At 43.4% G+C, this 15,197-nt stretch overlaps 1 protein-coding gene across 1 annotated transcript in view; it reads right to left on the bottom strand.

Moving 5' to 3' along the window:
• The window catches only part of ACTN2 (actinin alpha 2), a 51,759-nt gene that overhangs the window by 15,034 nt on the left and 21,528 nt on the right, over window positions 1-15,197 (bottom strand). The window contains exons 8-14 of the mRNA XM_082215005.1: window positions 15,095-15,180; window positions 11,951-12,043; window positions 9,749-9,979; window positions 9,356-9,503; window positions 5,898-6,048; window positions 1,745-1,853; window positions 313-453 (exon numbers count right to left, since the gene is read on the bottom strand). Of these exons, the coding sequence (XP_082071131.1) occupies window positions 313-453; window positions 1,745-1,853; window positions 5,898-6,048; window positions 9,356-9,503; window positions 9,749-9,979; window positions 11,951-12,043; window positions 15,095-15,180 (959 nt within the window). The remainder of the gene's footprint in view (window positions 1-312; window positions 454-1,744; window positions 1,854-5,897; window positions 6,049-9,355; window positions 9,504-9,748; window positions 9,980-11,950; window positions 12,044-15,094; window positions 15,181-15,197) is intronic.

Here is a 15,197-nt window from a genome sequence, read left to right on the forward strand (position 1 = left end):
CTAAATTCAAGTCTCCCTGATCCAAGTCTGGCAGTCTAGTCATTCCAAAATAGTATCTCTTGCCTCTCCGCACCCCATCACCACCATAAGATCCTGAAGATGTACGTGTCAGGATGAATGTGCCTAGTCTTTGCACGTTTATAAAATTCATGACTCGGGATTTATTTTTTCTTCTAACACACAAATAAGGACAAGCAATATTTGATGTGTCTTTTAATAGGGCTGCAATAGTATAGGCACTTTCTTCACAGTGAAAAGGGAACATCTTCACTTCTCTAGGCTCACAATGAAAAATAAGAATAATATTATTACCTGGATCTCCTCTATGCTATGAACAATAAACATGTCTTGCAAGTCTTCCATTGCACCTTCCATCCAGTTGTTGAACGGAGCAGCTCTCTTGGCAAACTCCAGGTGAAGCTGGTCAATTGTTTCCAACAATTTCTCTGTCCTCTGTGAAGTAAACATACAGAAACGGACAAAGTGAGCCTTGCTTTTAGAAGCATACACTCACTTTGGCTTACAGTTTGGATAGGGTCTGCAACCGTTTAAAAAACGCTACCAAAGTTAAAGGAAGTTCTGAGTGTGCACAGGTAAAGGAAAGCAAAAGAGATTCCTGGGGACAGGCACTTGGGAGGTCATTGCTGGCTGTGTCACCACCAGTGCAACTGGATTTGGCTGCTCTGTATGCTGTGATTCAGAGGTTTGCACTGGAAGCATGTTCACATCATTCTGAGTTCACTGACTCCTTCTACATATCAGCATTGCCACTTGCCCTTCTCCTCACTGGTGACCTTGGCTATGTTCCCAGAGATGCTGGAGGCATGTCTCTTTCTTTTTAGGGTTTTCTTTTCGTTTGTGTGTTGTGTGCTTTCTCCTCCATTCCTATGCTGAGTAGGCATGGATGTGGCAGCCATTCCCCCACTCCCCCAGCACAAGGGGCATATAGGATTGGGAAGAGCCATAGCTCAGCGGCAGAATACATGTTCTGCTTTGCATGTGAACAGATCCAGTTTCAATCCCCAGCATCTCCTGGTCGGACTGGAAATGGCCCTCTTCTGAAAACCCAGAGAACCACTGTGAGTCAGTGCAGAGAATACAGAGCAAGATGCACCAATTGTCTGACTCGATATATTGAATCACTGAATTTTTGTGTTGGAAGGTACCATATGGGTCATGTAGTCCAACCCCCTGCAATATGGGGATCTTTTGCCCAATGTGGGGTTCAAACCTACAACCCTGATATTAATGTTCTCAGGCTCTATCAACTGAGTGGTGACAGCTGCCTGCATTCCTGTACTAATATGCAGTTGATTTTTGAGGCGTGTTGATTCTATGTTTTCATTGTACTCTGAAAATTATCATTAGCAGCTTTGTGACCCAGAAATGGTGGGGGGAAAGGATACAGATTAGTTAAACTAACTCAGTCGTGAATTGTAAAAAGAAATTTGCACCATGCCATGTGCCAGCTTTCCAAAGGGTGGTGCTAGAAGCATCCCCTCAACTCTAACATCCACTCGCGTAATTTCTTTTGGCAGTAATGCGGGGACAAGTCTTTTATAAGCAAGTCAGCCTTTTTTTTTTTTTTTTTTTACACATACACAACCAAAGAAGAAGAAGAAGTTAAGGGTAATGGAGCACCATAGAAAATGTTCACTCCGCATCACTCAGCAGTCTGCCACAATCTGTTAAAATCCCTCAGCTAGCCTGAGAAATCCGAGCTGCTCCTTGATGTCAGGTTTACCTCCAATGCTTCTCTCCGCTTCTGAGTGAGTGTTCCCAGCCTGTCCCACTGATCACATATCTTCTGGCACCGATCATTGACACTTGCAGCATCATGGTAGTCCAGTTCACTAAAAGAAAAGGACCGCAGTCATTAGGAACCAACAAAAGTAGGGAATGTGGTGGTGGTGACCACGCACCAAGACATGACCACACATTCTTCTTCTTCTTCTTACTACTACTACCACAGTGATACCTTGGTTTACAACCATAATCTATTCCAGAGGTCTGGTTGTAAACCAAAACAGGTTGTAACCCAAGGTGCGCTTTCACCAATGGGGCCTCCTAAAAAAAATTGGTTGTAATCCAAAAAAGTGACACACACTTCAGGGTTTGACGTGGTTGTAATCCAAAATGGTTGCAAACCAAGGAACCACTGTACTAATGATTAGATTGATACCCTGCACTTTCCTCCAAAGAAACCCTTGGTGCAACGACATACCACCTGCCACAAGCTTCCACAGAAGCAGTGGCCGCAGATGTATAACATGTTACATTTACTTTTCTGGTTTTTCACAGTAGGGAAAACTGGATCAAAGGGGGCGGGAACCTGGCATGGGTTGACACTGCAATGATGACATTAACGTCCAGCGGACGTTGCAAAAAACTTGTGAGCATGAGCAGCACCAGTTCCACCATCATCTCCCGTCTAGAATAGTGCTTTTGAAACCCGTTTGCCTTGGAGGTCTGTTGTTTGAGAAAGTGGGGGAAGAGTCTAAAGCCCCTGGAGCTCATGGAACGAGTTTCATGGTTCCTTGGATCCTACCCCTGATTTCTGAAGTTTGAGACAAGACTTTATCTAGACCAGTTTTCTGCCAGATTAGCTGAGTGATTCTAGTGAGAGCCAATACATGCACTTTATCCTCAAGCTAGTTGACTTTTATGACTGGCTCATCATATGCTGCATTTAGCTTTTGGCTGCTACCAGCATGCTCTCTGCATGCCATTATCTAACACAGACATTGTTATGGTGTGAGTACATCCATACCAATTTGAAATTTAATCTAACAGGAGAACACCCTTTAAAATCCAGACAAGGAAAGGGGTGTTTGATTTCTTACACCTGAAAGGGGGAATTCTTAAGCTATATTACACTGAGCTTTAAGTCAGGGCAAAGAGTTTCATGTGAATAAACAATAAAAACAAGAACTGGCTGGACTTCTGCTTGTGCAATGGGACTTCACTTTCCTACCTCTGTCAGCTCCCCCAAAACTGTGAACCCCAAAAACTTTCTCTGGAAGGTTCCTCAGCCACTTGGATCATATTTTGAGGGTGCACAGAGGGCTGCAGAAGTGGGGAGGGTATAAAGTCCATTGCATGAGCAGAAGTCTATTCTGCTCACATATAGATAGCATTGGATACAACCCATTGTGCCTTGCATTGATTTTTACTGGCATCTTAAAGGGACAGAACTTGTTAAAATAAGTCACTGATTCCCAGTATCATTAATCAAATGAAAGAAGCCACTATTTCACCTGTGTTAAACACACTAATGGAAGACACTACTAGTAGGGGTCAAAGCAAACATTTACCTTCTCTATATGAGAACATTGGACCAGTATAATTTTATTGCTATGTGAGTGGAAAGAGATGTCCTAGCAGTATTCAGAATATGATAAATGTGTAAGCAAGTACTATATGAGATAAATTCCAAAGGGAGCATATGCAAACCCTTACAACAAATAAGCAGTGCTTAGGACTATGAGTCAATTGGCTATTAGTATTCAATGTATTAGTATTCAATTGGTTTAGGTTATAAATGGGGAATCCATTGCTTCATCCCTTCACGATTTTGAATGGCTTTGCATCTTTAGTCTTGTCACTCACACACTGTCTACTATTTCTGGGACTATACACTCTGGCAGTCAATAGCGGTTGTGAGTTGAAGCAGTCTTGCTCACATACACATGCATGCAGGATGTAGCCAGACACCCATCGGTCAACAAGCCTTTAAGAACTTTAACCTTTATGCTCTTAGCAGCTCTCAGCTGCTAAGAGAAAATGGTCAAGCTGACACTGAACTGTAACCAGTGTAGCTCAAGGTCACACACTCCAATTGTTCTCCAAAAATAGCAACCCTGCACTGCCAAGAGATGAAGACCAGAAAATATGGAGCTATGCCGACCCAGAAAGCAGAAAGGGAATAATTATCTCTCCCAAGGCCTGATTCAGTAACCAGCAGAGCTAACTGAAAAGCTATAATCAACATCATGTCCCAAGTTTCTTAGACAACCCATCTTTCTAAGGACCATTTCCAGAGAGGAAGACTTACTTTTTATACCTCTAATCTGCTATTCTGTGGAAACTGTTTTGGGAAATGATAAAAAAGGCTAGTTTAAGTGGAACTAAATTCTTGTAGCAATGACTGATTTGCCACTGATATTTAGTACTGTTCAACTTACCATCACATGGGGAAAGAAGCGCTAATTCAGCTTGCAATATCATATTCACTTACTTGAAATTAAGACCCACTGAAATCAGCAGCAATGATTAACTCTGATGAATTGTGCTATTCTTCCCAAGTACTATTTGTCTGTTTGTCTAATATGCAGATGAAATGAATAAACGATTGAATGGTAACAGGAACCATGGCACAATTCAAAACAACTGTAATGGGTCCATTTCCCTTGAAAAGCATTCAGAATCTTCAATTAGTGCAAAATGCCAGAGCTAGGAGCTTGATGTTTTGAATTCATCGTGATTTGCACTGGCTGCCAATTCGTTTCCAGGCTCAATTCAAGGTGTTGGTCTTAAGCTTTAAAGCCCTTACTGGTTTAGGACCTGGCTATGTTAGGATCTGTCTTTTCCTATATTTTTCTCCCCACACCATCTTATAATCTTGGGCCCTGCCCCAAATCCTCTGACCTCGGGACGTGAAACTGATGTCAGCTGTGGATCGGGCCTTGTGCCATGAAGTTCACCAGCCCTATCACTAGAATGCTTCAGGCAGTTGATGAAAGGCCTTTGGCTAACTCTGCCATTTTTTCTGCATCGGTTCTATATTACTTATTGTGCTGCTGGAACTGGTTAAAGCAGATTGGGTATTGTTAATTTATAAATTTAAATATGCATTGGGATGTTTAAGGATTGTGGTCGCTTTATTTTGTGTTCATTACCACCTGCAAGTCAACCATCTTCAGTTTCCTTGGAGAAATAGTTGATGCAGACATTTTTAAAATAAAAAAGTGAATTCAACCTTTCTAAGTCCCAGTGACCTTTGAAATCAGAATGTGTTAAAAATGTTTCTTGTTGAAATCAATGGGGCATAACACAAGTATAACAAGTGATGAAAAAGAGCAAACGAACACAAAAATAAAAATTAATATGCACAACCTGTATTAATGATCAACAAGACAAAAAAAAAAATGTCCTAATCAGAGAACTCCATTATTCATGTACATAGGTTTGCAGATTGACACTGTAGGTGGTATTCAACTTAGATTTGCTCACAATAGACCACTTTAATTTAATGGACCTCCTATAGTCATGGTCATTATTTTAAATAGGTGTACTCTGAGTAAAATTAAGTTGAATACTTCTCCGTGCTTTTCTGATTACCTTATTTATTTACAACTCCCTATATCACATCAAAAGTGGCATTTTATATTTGTGCAAGCTTGACTATGACATAGGAGAGAGAAATTTGGGAGTGCCAGGGCCATGGCATTAAAAAGGGCATTGATTATGTCGACAAACCTATTTGACAGCAAGGGATCTCTTTGCAAACAAGACATTATTTTTAAATTTGTATATCTATATTTAACATTGCTACACGCACATAAAGCAACAAACCTCTTTCAAACTTCTGTATGTCTCTTTCTCCCTTTGGCATCCCTCAAGCAAAACATGTAAAATCAGAAATGACATCTCACATGTCAGAGTTACTGATGAGGAAGAGGACAGAAAAGAAGGTTTGTTATTTGCCTTTGCCCTGCAAAGGCTTTTATTTTTAGTTTGGGAAGAAATAAGAAAGGTTTTCAATGAGGAGGCCAAGATAATAACACTTACAAAGCTATCTGTGGAATTCTTACATTGTACCTATGACACTATCGAATTTATTGGAAAGAGTTTATCGGGTAAATGTCAGCAGCTGCGTGCCTCTAAATGGAACATACTTCAGCTCTTGGGCTATGGCAGCGATCTGTTCCACTCTGTCCTGGTGAGCAGCCAAGTCACTCTCAAAAGCCTCATGTTTCCTCAACAAAGCACGGATCTCTGTCAAAGTCGCAGCTTCATAATCCTTTTGCTGCAGAATCTGCTCTTTGCCTGGCAGGAGGAAAGAAAATCCAAAACCATTTATGTTTCTCATTAGGAAAGCTGATTGCTAATGGCTCAAGTACACAGAGAAGCAGACCTTTGAAATCTGCTCTTCTTTGAATTTTGCAATGCAGTTTTCCAACCAAATAAAGTGTAAATAATGTATATGGGGAAGCTTGCATAAAAATGCATAGATTGGTGAAAATAGCATTAAAAATACATTATCTAGTTTGTAAAAATGTGTAATTTAGGGGAAATTGTAAATAAATCTTCATGAGGGCCTTTTCGTTAAAAAATAAATAAATCACAGGCTGATGCAGAAATGTGGAAAACCTAAGAGAAGGAGAAATGAGAAACTTAAGAGAATCCCAAACTGATAGATTTCTCCATCTCTATATGTCTTGTGAATGATCCAACTGAACACATCTTACCAGTCATGTTTGAAAAGGTGCTTGATAAACTTTCTGTTTCTCTGGCTTCTACAAAAATCAGGAGGAATATCAAACCAAATATATGCCTAGCAGGCTGCACCCCACCCCCCTTGACAGGTCAAAGTTTTCACAGGCCAGACACACATGGAAATGTTGCCTCACCAGCACCTTTTAACATCTTCCATCCTTAGTTTGGTAGCATCAACTTGCAAAAGTGGGTACTTTCTGCAGACTTGTAAAATAGCTCTTGCTCTCTAGGACTGCTTTGAACATGCAATATATGGAAAAACTGGGGGCTTTGGATAACGTCACTGTCTGTCTAGGGAAAGGTGGGGACAGGTAAAAAGTCCTGAATTTTAAGGCACACTATTCCAGGATAAGAACATTCACAGTATGAAATTTCCCTGTCCTCTCCCCCACGTCATACAGAAAAGCCTCTCCAAAGGGTTAGCTGAACAATGTGTGATGGGACACCAGGAACCTGTTGAGTGAGGAGGAAATCAGCCCAAACCAGGAGGAGATCTGTCCAGTTCTGGGTGTTTCTGAACTCCCCAGGTTGCAGGTATTCCACACAGGATAAAAATGAGAATAATAGCATAATAACATCCAGTCGGGATTCAGGCCTCATCATGGGACTGAAACTGCCTTGGTCGCACTGGTTGATGATCTCCGGCGGGCTAGGGACAAAGGTGAGAGCTGTTTCCTAGTTCTGCTGGATCTCTCAGCGGCGTTCGATACCATCGACCATAGCATCCTTCTGGACCGTCTTGAGGGGCTGGGAGCTGGGGGCACTGTTATACAGTGGTTCCGCTCCTTCCTCCTGGGCCGTGTTCAGAAAGTGGTGGTGGGGGATGAGTGTTCAGACCCCTGGGCTCTCACTTGTGGGGTGCCTCAGGGTTCTGTCCTCTCCCCCATGCTTTTCAACATCTACATGCGGCCGCTGGGAGAGATCATCAGGAGGTTTGGGCTGGGTGTTCATCAGTATGCGGATGATACCCAGCTCTACCTCTCTTTTAAATCAGAACCAGTGAAAGCGGTGAAGGTCCTGTGTGAGTGTCTGGAGGCGGTTGGAGGATGGATGGCGGCTAACAGATTGAGGTTGAATCCTGACAAGACAGAAGTACTGTTCTTGGGGGACAGAAGGCGGGCAGGTGTGGAGGATTCCCTGGTCCTGAATGGGGTAACTGTGCCCCTGAAGGACCAGGTGCGCAGCCTGGGAGTCATTTTGGACTCACAGCTGTCCATGGAGGCACAGGTCAAATCTGTGTCCAGGGCAGCTGTTTACCAGCTCCATCTGGTACGTAGGCTGAGACCCTATCTGCCTGCGGACTGTCTCGCGAGAGTGGTGCATGCTCTGGTTATCTCCTGCTTGGACTACTGCAATGCACTCTACGTGGGGCTACCTTTGAAGGTGACTCGGAAACTACAACTAATCCAGAATGCGGCAGCTAGACTGGTGACTGGGAGCGGCCGCCGAGACCATATAACACCGGTCTTGAAAGACCTGCATTGGCTCCCAGTACGTTTCCGAGCACAATTCAAAGTGTTGGTGCTGACCTTTAAAGCCCTAAACGGCCTCGGTCCAGTATACCTGAAGGAGCGTCTCCACCCCCATCATTCTGCCCGGACGCTGAGGTCCAGCGCCGAGGGCCTTCTGGCAGTTCCCTCATTGCGAGAAGCAAAGCTACAGGGAACCAGGCAGAGGGCCTTCTCGGTAGTGGCGCCCGCCCTGTGGAACACCCTTCCAGCAGATGTCAAGGCGATAAACAACTACCTGACATTCAGGAGACATCTTAAGGCAGCCCTGTTCAGGGAAGTTTTTAACGTGTGATATTTTATTGTATTTTTGGTTTTTATGGAAGCCACCCAGAGTGGCTGGGGAGGCCCAGCCAGATGGGCGGGGTATAAATAATAAATTATTATTATTATTATTATTATTATTATTTTAAAAAAACTGGGATTTCTTCTTGTTGCGCGTACAAATTATATTTAATTGAAAGGTTTCTTTCAATGCCTATGGAGGCCATATAAATCTCTCTGGCCCATTTAGCCATGTTTTTGACCCCTCCTACCAAAAAAGTTTTAAAACGTTGTAAAACCTATTCCTTCTCAGCAGGGCTATATAAGAACATAAAGAGAGGCCAGTGTGGTGTAGTGGTTAGAGTGTTGGACTAGGACCTGGAAGACCAGGGTTCTAATCTCCACTTGGCCCTAAACCTCACTGGGTGTCCTTGGGCCAGTCACTACCTCTCAGCCTAACCTAGCTCCCAGGGTTTTTGTGTGGCTTTACTGAGAAAGAAGGGAGAAAACTACGTATGCCACCTTGGAGAAAAAGGTGGTATATAAATGCAATGAAGAAACAAACAAACGAGAAGAAGAAAAAGAAGAAGAGGAGGAGGAATAGTTTGGATTTGATATCCCGCTTTATCACTACCCGAAGGAGTCTCAAAGCGGCTAACATTCTCCTTTCCCTTCCTCCCCCACAACAAACACTCTGCGAGGTGAGTGGGGCTGAGAGACTTCAGAGAAGTGTGACTAGCCCAAGGTCACCCAGCAGCTGCATGTGGAGGAGCGGAGACGCGAACCCGGTTCACCAGATTACGAGACTACCGCTCTTAACCACTACACCACACTGGCACTCAGCAGGCGGCCTACTTTAGACCAGCAATCCATCTAGTCCAGCATCCTTTTTCCCACAGTGGGCAAGCAGCTGCTTCTACAAAACCCACCAACCAGAGCCTGAAGGCAGCCGCCCCCCCTCTCTTCTCTAGGAAATGGTATTCAGAAGCATAAAGCTTTCAAAACCATTTATTCCATACAGCCATCGTAACAAGAGGATGTGAAATTGGGTGGATATTGTAGCTAACAACAAGCTTCTAGCTTACCATAAGCCCAGGTTTCATGCGAAGAAGCCTTTTGCCTAAATTTGGCAGCCAAATGTTCAAGTCGCTCAAGCCTTCGAATTTCATTCAGCAACCATTCCTCATAGCCTTTCTCTGCCTGCTCAAGTCTTTGCCAAGCGCTAGCAATGTCCTAGGAGAGGAATGCAAACAGAACACCTTTAATTGGTTAAATTGTGTGTCTCAAGATTTCCTTCTGTGCATCTCCCTTGACTCTACTGTAATTCCCAGTGTAAAAATTTGGATTGCAATATGCTTAGGTCAATCATCTATCTTTTTTGCTATCTTAACTCTGTAAAGCACCAGGCATATGCTGTTTCCAGGCTTAATGGACCATTCTAGAACCAACAAGGAAGATTCATAGGCCCCTTTACTTACCGAAACCATCTTCCCTTCTGATGGCATGAAAGCTGGCCTATTGCTGATCCTCAGTTTTGTCTGCAATGTATTGAAATTGATCTCCAGCTGACATTTTTCTTGGACTTTGGGAGGCTTGTGTTTACGGCGATAATCTCTGAAGTCCTCTAACTTCTTCTGCATAGCCGCCATAGTATTCTCTGGGGTCCTGTTTTCCAGCCAAGGAGTTGTGCGACGAATCCATTCTAAAAGCTGTTTTCCACGTACATAAAATTACAAACAAACAATAAAAAAGATAATTAGAAGTGGCTTCTTCTTCTTTGCGTGCTATAGAGAAACATACTGTACTCCCATAGCTTCTGAAATTAGTGCTATTGGAACCCAACAGACAAAGAAGAGTGATTTCTTGATGCCTGAAACAGAATGAAATATTGTTAGCAGGGCTGAGGCTACCTTTAGCTGTAGTTGAGCCAATCTTGGCTTCCACCTATTGTCTGCATGGAGAGGAACAAACCCCATGCCAGGTTCATGCAATACAACAAGTCAGAGTCTAGCTCATTTCTGGTTTGGTTCCTCCATGTATGGAACAGCTGGGAGCAGGAGAAGAGCAAAGCACTTGTGTGTGTTTATCCATAGATTACTTTAAACCAGGCTTCCTCAACCTCGGCCCTCCAGATGTTTTGAGACTACAATTCCCATCATCCCTGACCACTGGTCCTTCCAGCTAGGGATCATGGGAGTTGTAGGCCAGAAATATCTGGAGGGCTGAGGTTGAGGAAGCCTGCTTTAAACCATGTTTTATCATGCTGTCATGAATCCTATTGAGGTGTCTCAGAGGGACCGGTTGGCTCATGAGGAGGAATGGGAGGAACCCAGGCAGTTGCTAGCAAAATGTGGGTGAGTGGAACTGGGATCCCAGAGAGGAGACCAGTAGTCTAGGGACTGGAGAGCTGGACCCAGAGGAAAGACCAAGCAGGTTGGCAGAGCAGAATTCTGCTCCTGTGACACAGGACACCCCTAGGGACACCTCCTGCTGTGGAACCACCCAGCGCCATCTCCTGCCAGTGTGAAGCCTTCTCTGAAGCAGGTAAAGGTAATGGAAAGTAATGTGTATGCTGACCCAGCACCAACCTCACCTCCAACTCCAGGGACACAGAGACGCCAGTGTCAACAAACATCGCAAGCCCAACACACTTGAAAGAGTGAGTGCCCATTTGCTTGCCCAATCCCAGGACTTGCTAGGTGAAGTGCTATGGCCACCCTGTCCTTCAAAAGAGATAGGTCACATACTGGATCAGCATTTGAGCTTATACTTAGCTACGAATCTATACCTCCTATGAATCTGATGTACCTTGTAAGCTGCAGCTTGCCTTTGTACTGCTCTGAATTATGGGTATTAAAAACCAGTGGAAACCAAACTGGGAATTCAAGTTCTTCATCCAGCAGTGAGGGGCAGAACAGCTGCAGACAAACCAGGCCATTATCTCCTAGTGGTCTTGATCCTCGAACAGTGTGATCCTGGCTGGCCAGTGGACAGGACATGCTGGAGCAGACTAAATACTGCTTCATTTTGGCTTGCCTCTCAGCCCCTCAACAGATCTAGCTGTGGCCTCTCAGAAGTGATGCCCAAGAGCTATCACTTCCCCGAGAACTCTGAAGTTGTGCTTGGTGGTTTTCCATATGTGAGTGGGATTGCTTGGGATCCCATCACTACCTCAGGCAAGAAATAAAGGCTGTCTTGCCTATATCACTTCCCTATGACTGCAAGAACTCCCTCTCTGTTTGGCCTAGAAACCAAAGCCAAGCCTTGCCTCGTAGTCTGTATCTGCAAATTATTATAATTTAGGAATCATCAGTGTGAGTGACTGAAATCCTAAAGCTCATTCACGATGCGGTAGCAATTGTATATGGAAGCTGCAATCAAGGAAGAACTTCTAGTCCAAATTAAGCTGCAAGCATAGGAAATCTCCACTGCATTTAACATCAAGAACATGCACTTTACAACACTGGATAAAAAGGCAGCAAATATATTTTCAATTAAAATACAGATCATGTTAAATGAAATGGAGCTTTCCTCTCCTCATTTAATGACTATGTTTGAATAAAAAGAGCCTCAGCAGTAGATAACAGCTTTGGGTAAATGTTCTTATTAAATTGCTTATTCAAGCCATCCATGCTTTGTTATCAGAATAATTATTTCACTATTGTGTCGGTTTCCTTTACCTCACTTGCTAGCCTTTCATATTCTTCCATCAACTTTTCATTTTCTTGGTTCACGGCAAGTACCTTACAAATCCGATTTGCTGCTGTTTCCGCCTGAAAAAGACAGAACATAAACAGTGTGGATATATCATTGCATTCTTAGACTGACGCAAACTAAAGAATGACCATATATTGGCTTCTGAAAAGTAAAGAGTGGGCATGCCCACTGAAAGGGCTTCAGCCAGAATTGTCATACTGGTTTCAATGAAGGTTAACATAAGGCTAGCTCTGCTGGATCCATCCAGTGGGCAACCAGATGCCTGTGATTACTTACTCTCGAGTAGGTGTATTTACTATTGTAACCTTCAGCTTATACACACTTTCCTTGGAATAAGATCATTTAACTCATTGGGACTCACTTCTTACATAGGCTTGCACTGTGAATTTATTAATCTTAAAGGTGCCTTTCCCTATTAACTTGCTTTTTAACTAATTTATCTTAAACATTAGCAAAAGACTTGTGGGGAACTCGTGGAGTTATTACCTACAACGACACTGCAATATATTTGATGAATTACTCATTTTCTGTAAGGGCTATTTTGGTTTTCATCTGTGTCAAAGTTGATATAGATGATATGTTGGCTCAGCATGCTGTGATAGTCCGACAAGATGATGCTAACTCAAGGTAACTCTAATGATCCTACCATCTGGGCACTGTCAGAAAAATAGTGAAATGTAAGGGAGGGGGATGCAAAAAACAATGACTAACATATTTTTTTAAAAAAACCAAAATGATAGCACAGCGCCAAATTTTTACCTAGGAAAATTTCAGAATAGAAGGGACATAGTGGGGGGGGGAGGGGAGTTAATGATGGCCCACTTTTAAACTTTTTTGTGCAGTTTTAAGCTGCTCTCTCCCAGTTTCAATCCGCAACTTTAGTGTTGTGGCTTTTTTGTTTTTTTAAAAACAGCTTCTTCCTGAGGAAACCCTAGTCGGGAATCACTTAGGCAACCTGATGATATGATGTCATCAAATGTCAATCTGATTTGGCTGCCTGATAATATCAGAAGCCGAATCAGGATGCCCTTCATCTGGTCAGACTTCATGTTGATACCACATAACCAATTAGATGGGACAATGCGATGCCATCGCGAAGCCAAAATACAGTGAGGCTAACATTTCTTACCATCTTATCTTCACCAGTGAGGGTCAACTGTCCTGTTTCACAGTTCCCCATACATTTACTGAAAAAGAGGTTTATTTCATGCAGAGCAAAGTTCTTCCTAAATGCCCACCATTTCAATCCAACCCTTCAAAAGAGATTTCATTGCTATAGTGTTGTTACCTTCCATCTTTTCACAAATAGACACATCGTTCAATACCATACAGAACAATAATTTAAGTAGCTACATTTAAGTTTATTCCTTCAGTTGTCCCTACCATTTAAGGGAGAGGGGGATCAACCTGTTTCTCTGCCATTTAATAGACATTTGCAGGCAAAATATGAGATTTTTCCTGGTATAAAGTGGTGTAAGAACTTCACCTACTTACTTTCTAGGTGTCAACTTGCTTTTAAGAATATTAAGACTGGGATAGCATCAATCTGGCAACCTCAGTCCATACTGATTTCAATAGTGCAGTATCCTTTAAACCCAAGTGGTCTCTTAATCAGTTTTTCAAAATGTTTATGTTCAGGGAATTCATTTCCTGTCTAAATTGCCTGCCAATTAACTGCTGTACATATGCCAGGGAACCGCTGCACATTTCAGAGGATTCTGGACGTCAGTCACTGCCATAGCTACAGGGTTTTTTGCCCTGGGTGAAGCCTCCAGAGGGAGGCTATTGAGGCTCCCAGCCTGTGTATGTGGTTGTACGCAAATGTGTGTAGGGGTGGTGCCGAACTGGGTCTTTGACACAGGTAAAATTCACCCCTGCAGTCGGTTCACACAAGGTGCTGGACACAAGCTTGTTGGGCTTCCAAGAACACCCTGTAGCAGACCCAGTGGCGTAGCGTGGGGGGTGCAGGGGGGGCCGGCCGCACCGGGCGCAACATCTGGGGGTTAGGGTTAGGGGGCGCAAATCCACGGGTTAGGGGGCACAAATTACTTGCCTTGCCCCGGGTGCTGACAACCCACGCTACGCCACTGAGCAGACCAAACACTCCCTTATCGCTACACATTTGTGAGACATTTTGCAGCAAGGGGCAAACAGTCTTTCAGGGAAGCTTGTTTGCCATCACAGCTTTTATCATTTAAGAAGTCCTGGTAAGCTTTGAAAGGGACCCCAAGGTTTCCTGGAACATAGTAGTGGCTGTTGTCCATTGGGCCTGGCGGGGTGGAACAGAGAGAAGCCAGCAGTAGGTAGAGCTAGAGCCAATGAGAGGCAGAGCCAATGAATTCTAGTTTTTGTCTCCATCCTCATCCCTGCTGAGTTGTACACAGGCAGTGCTTTTTTCCTGGGGGTACGCAGACCCCTAAACATTTTGTGAATCTAAGTTTGGCCTCTTTGAGGGGCAGTATTTCAACAGGAGTAGGAAAATGACAGTACCCCTAAACCTTTTCTAAAGAAAAAAAGCACTGTACACAGGTAAGGCTGAGAAGGAAGAAGCTGACAGCCAGTGTCATTCTCTGGACTAGTTGTAAAAAAGAAGGCAGGCAAGTGGGAGATGTCAGAGAGGAAATGGAGGATGATGAGGCAGAGCCCCATCTGCTCTTATGGAGCAGGCTTGACCACAGTTTGAAAAATACTGCCATACAAAACATCTGTATGGAGCCTGACCCTCTCGTAAGACCCTATTAGAGCAGGTGGAATAATATTTTGTTCACTTCCCTGAAAACTATCATTTTAGGTCAGATAATGTTGCTTCTCGTTATGAAGGGTTGTGGTGAGGAAATGCAGCCTTTCTAAAATGGATTGAATGCGCAGTGCAGTTATATTTATTTACGTAATAGGAACTAAAGATTACTGCAGTGCCTGTAATGCCAATAGGATCAAAAGCAGATTCTGATTAAAACACACAGACCGAGCACGCTCACTTAACATATATTTGTCCATGTTAATTAAAGAACAAAGAAACTGCAGGGCAAATGATAAACCCAATGGGAACCTGAAACACACAGAGCAACATTCAGAACTGCAGTCCGAAGGGGACAGATGATGAATACCTGCTCTGCTCCAGCAAAAGCATGGTAGAAACAGGAAACATAAGTCATGATAGCTCTCTCATCAGGCTTGGGGGTGTTCACAATATCTGCAAGGGAAGAAGAA

This window comes from Podarcis vaucheri (assembly GCF_965113315.1).
Source record: "Podarcis vaucheri genome assembly, chromosome: 3".
NCBI lineage: Eukaryota > Metazoa > Chordata > Lepidosauria > Squamata > Lacertidae > Podarcis > Podarcis vaucheri.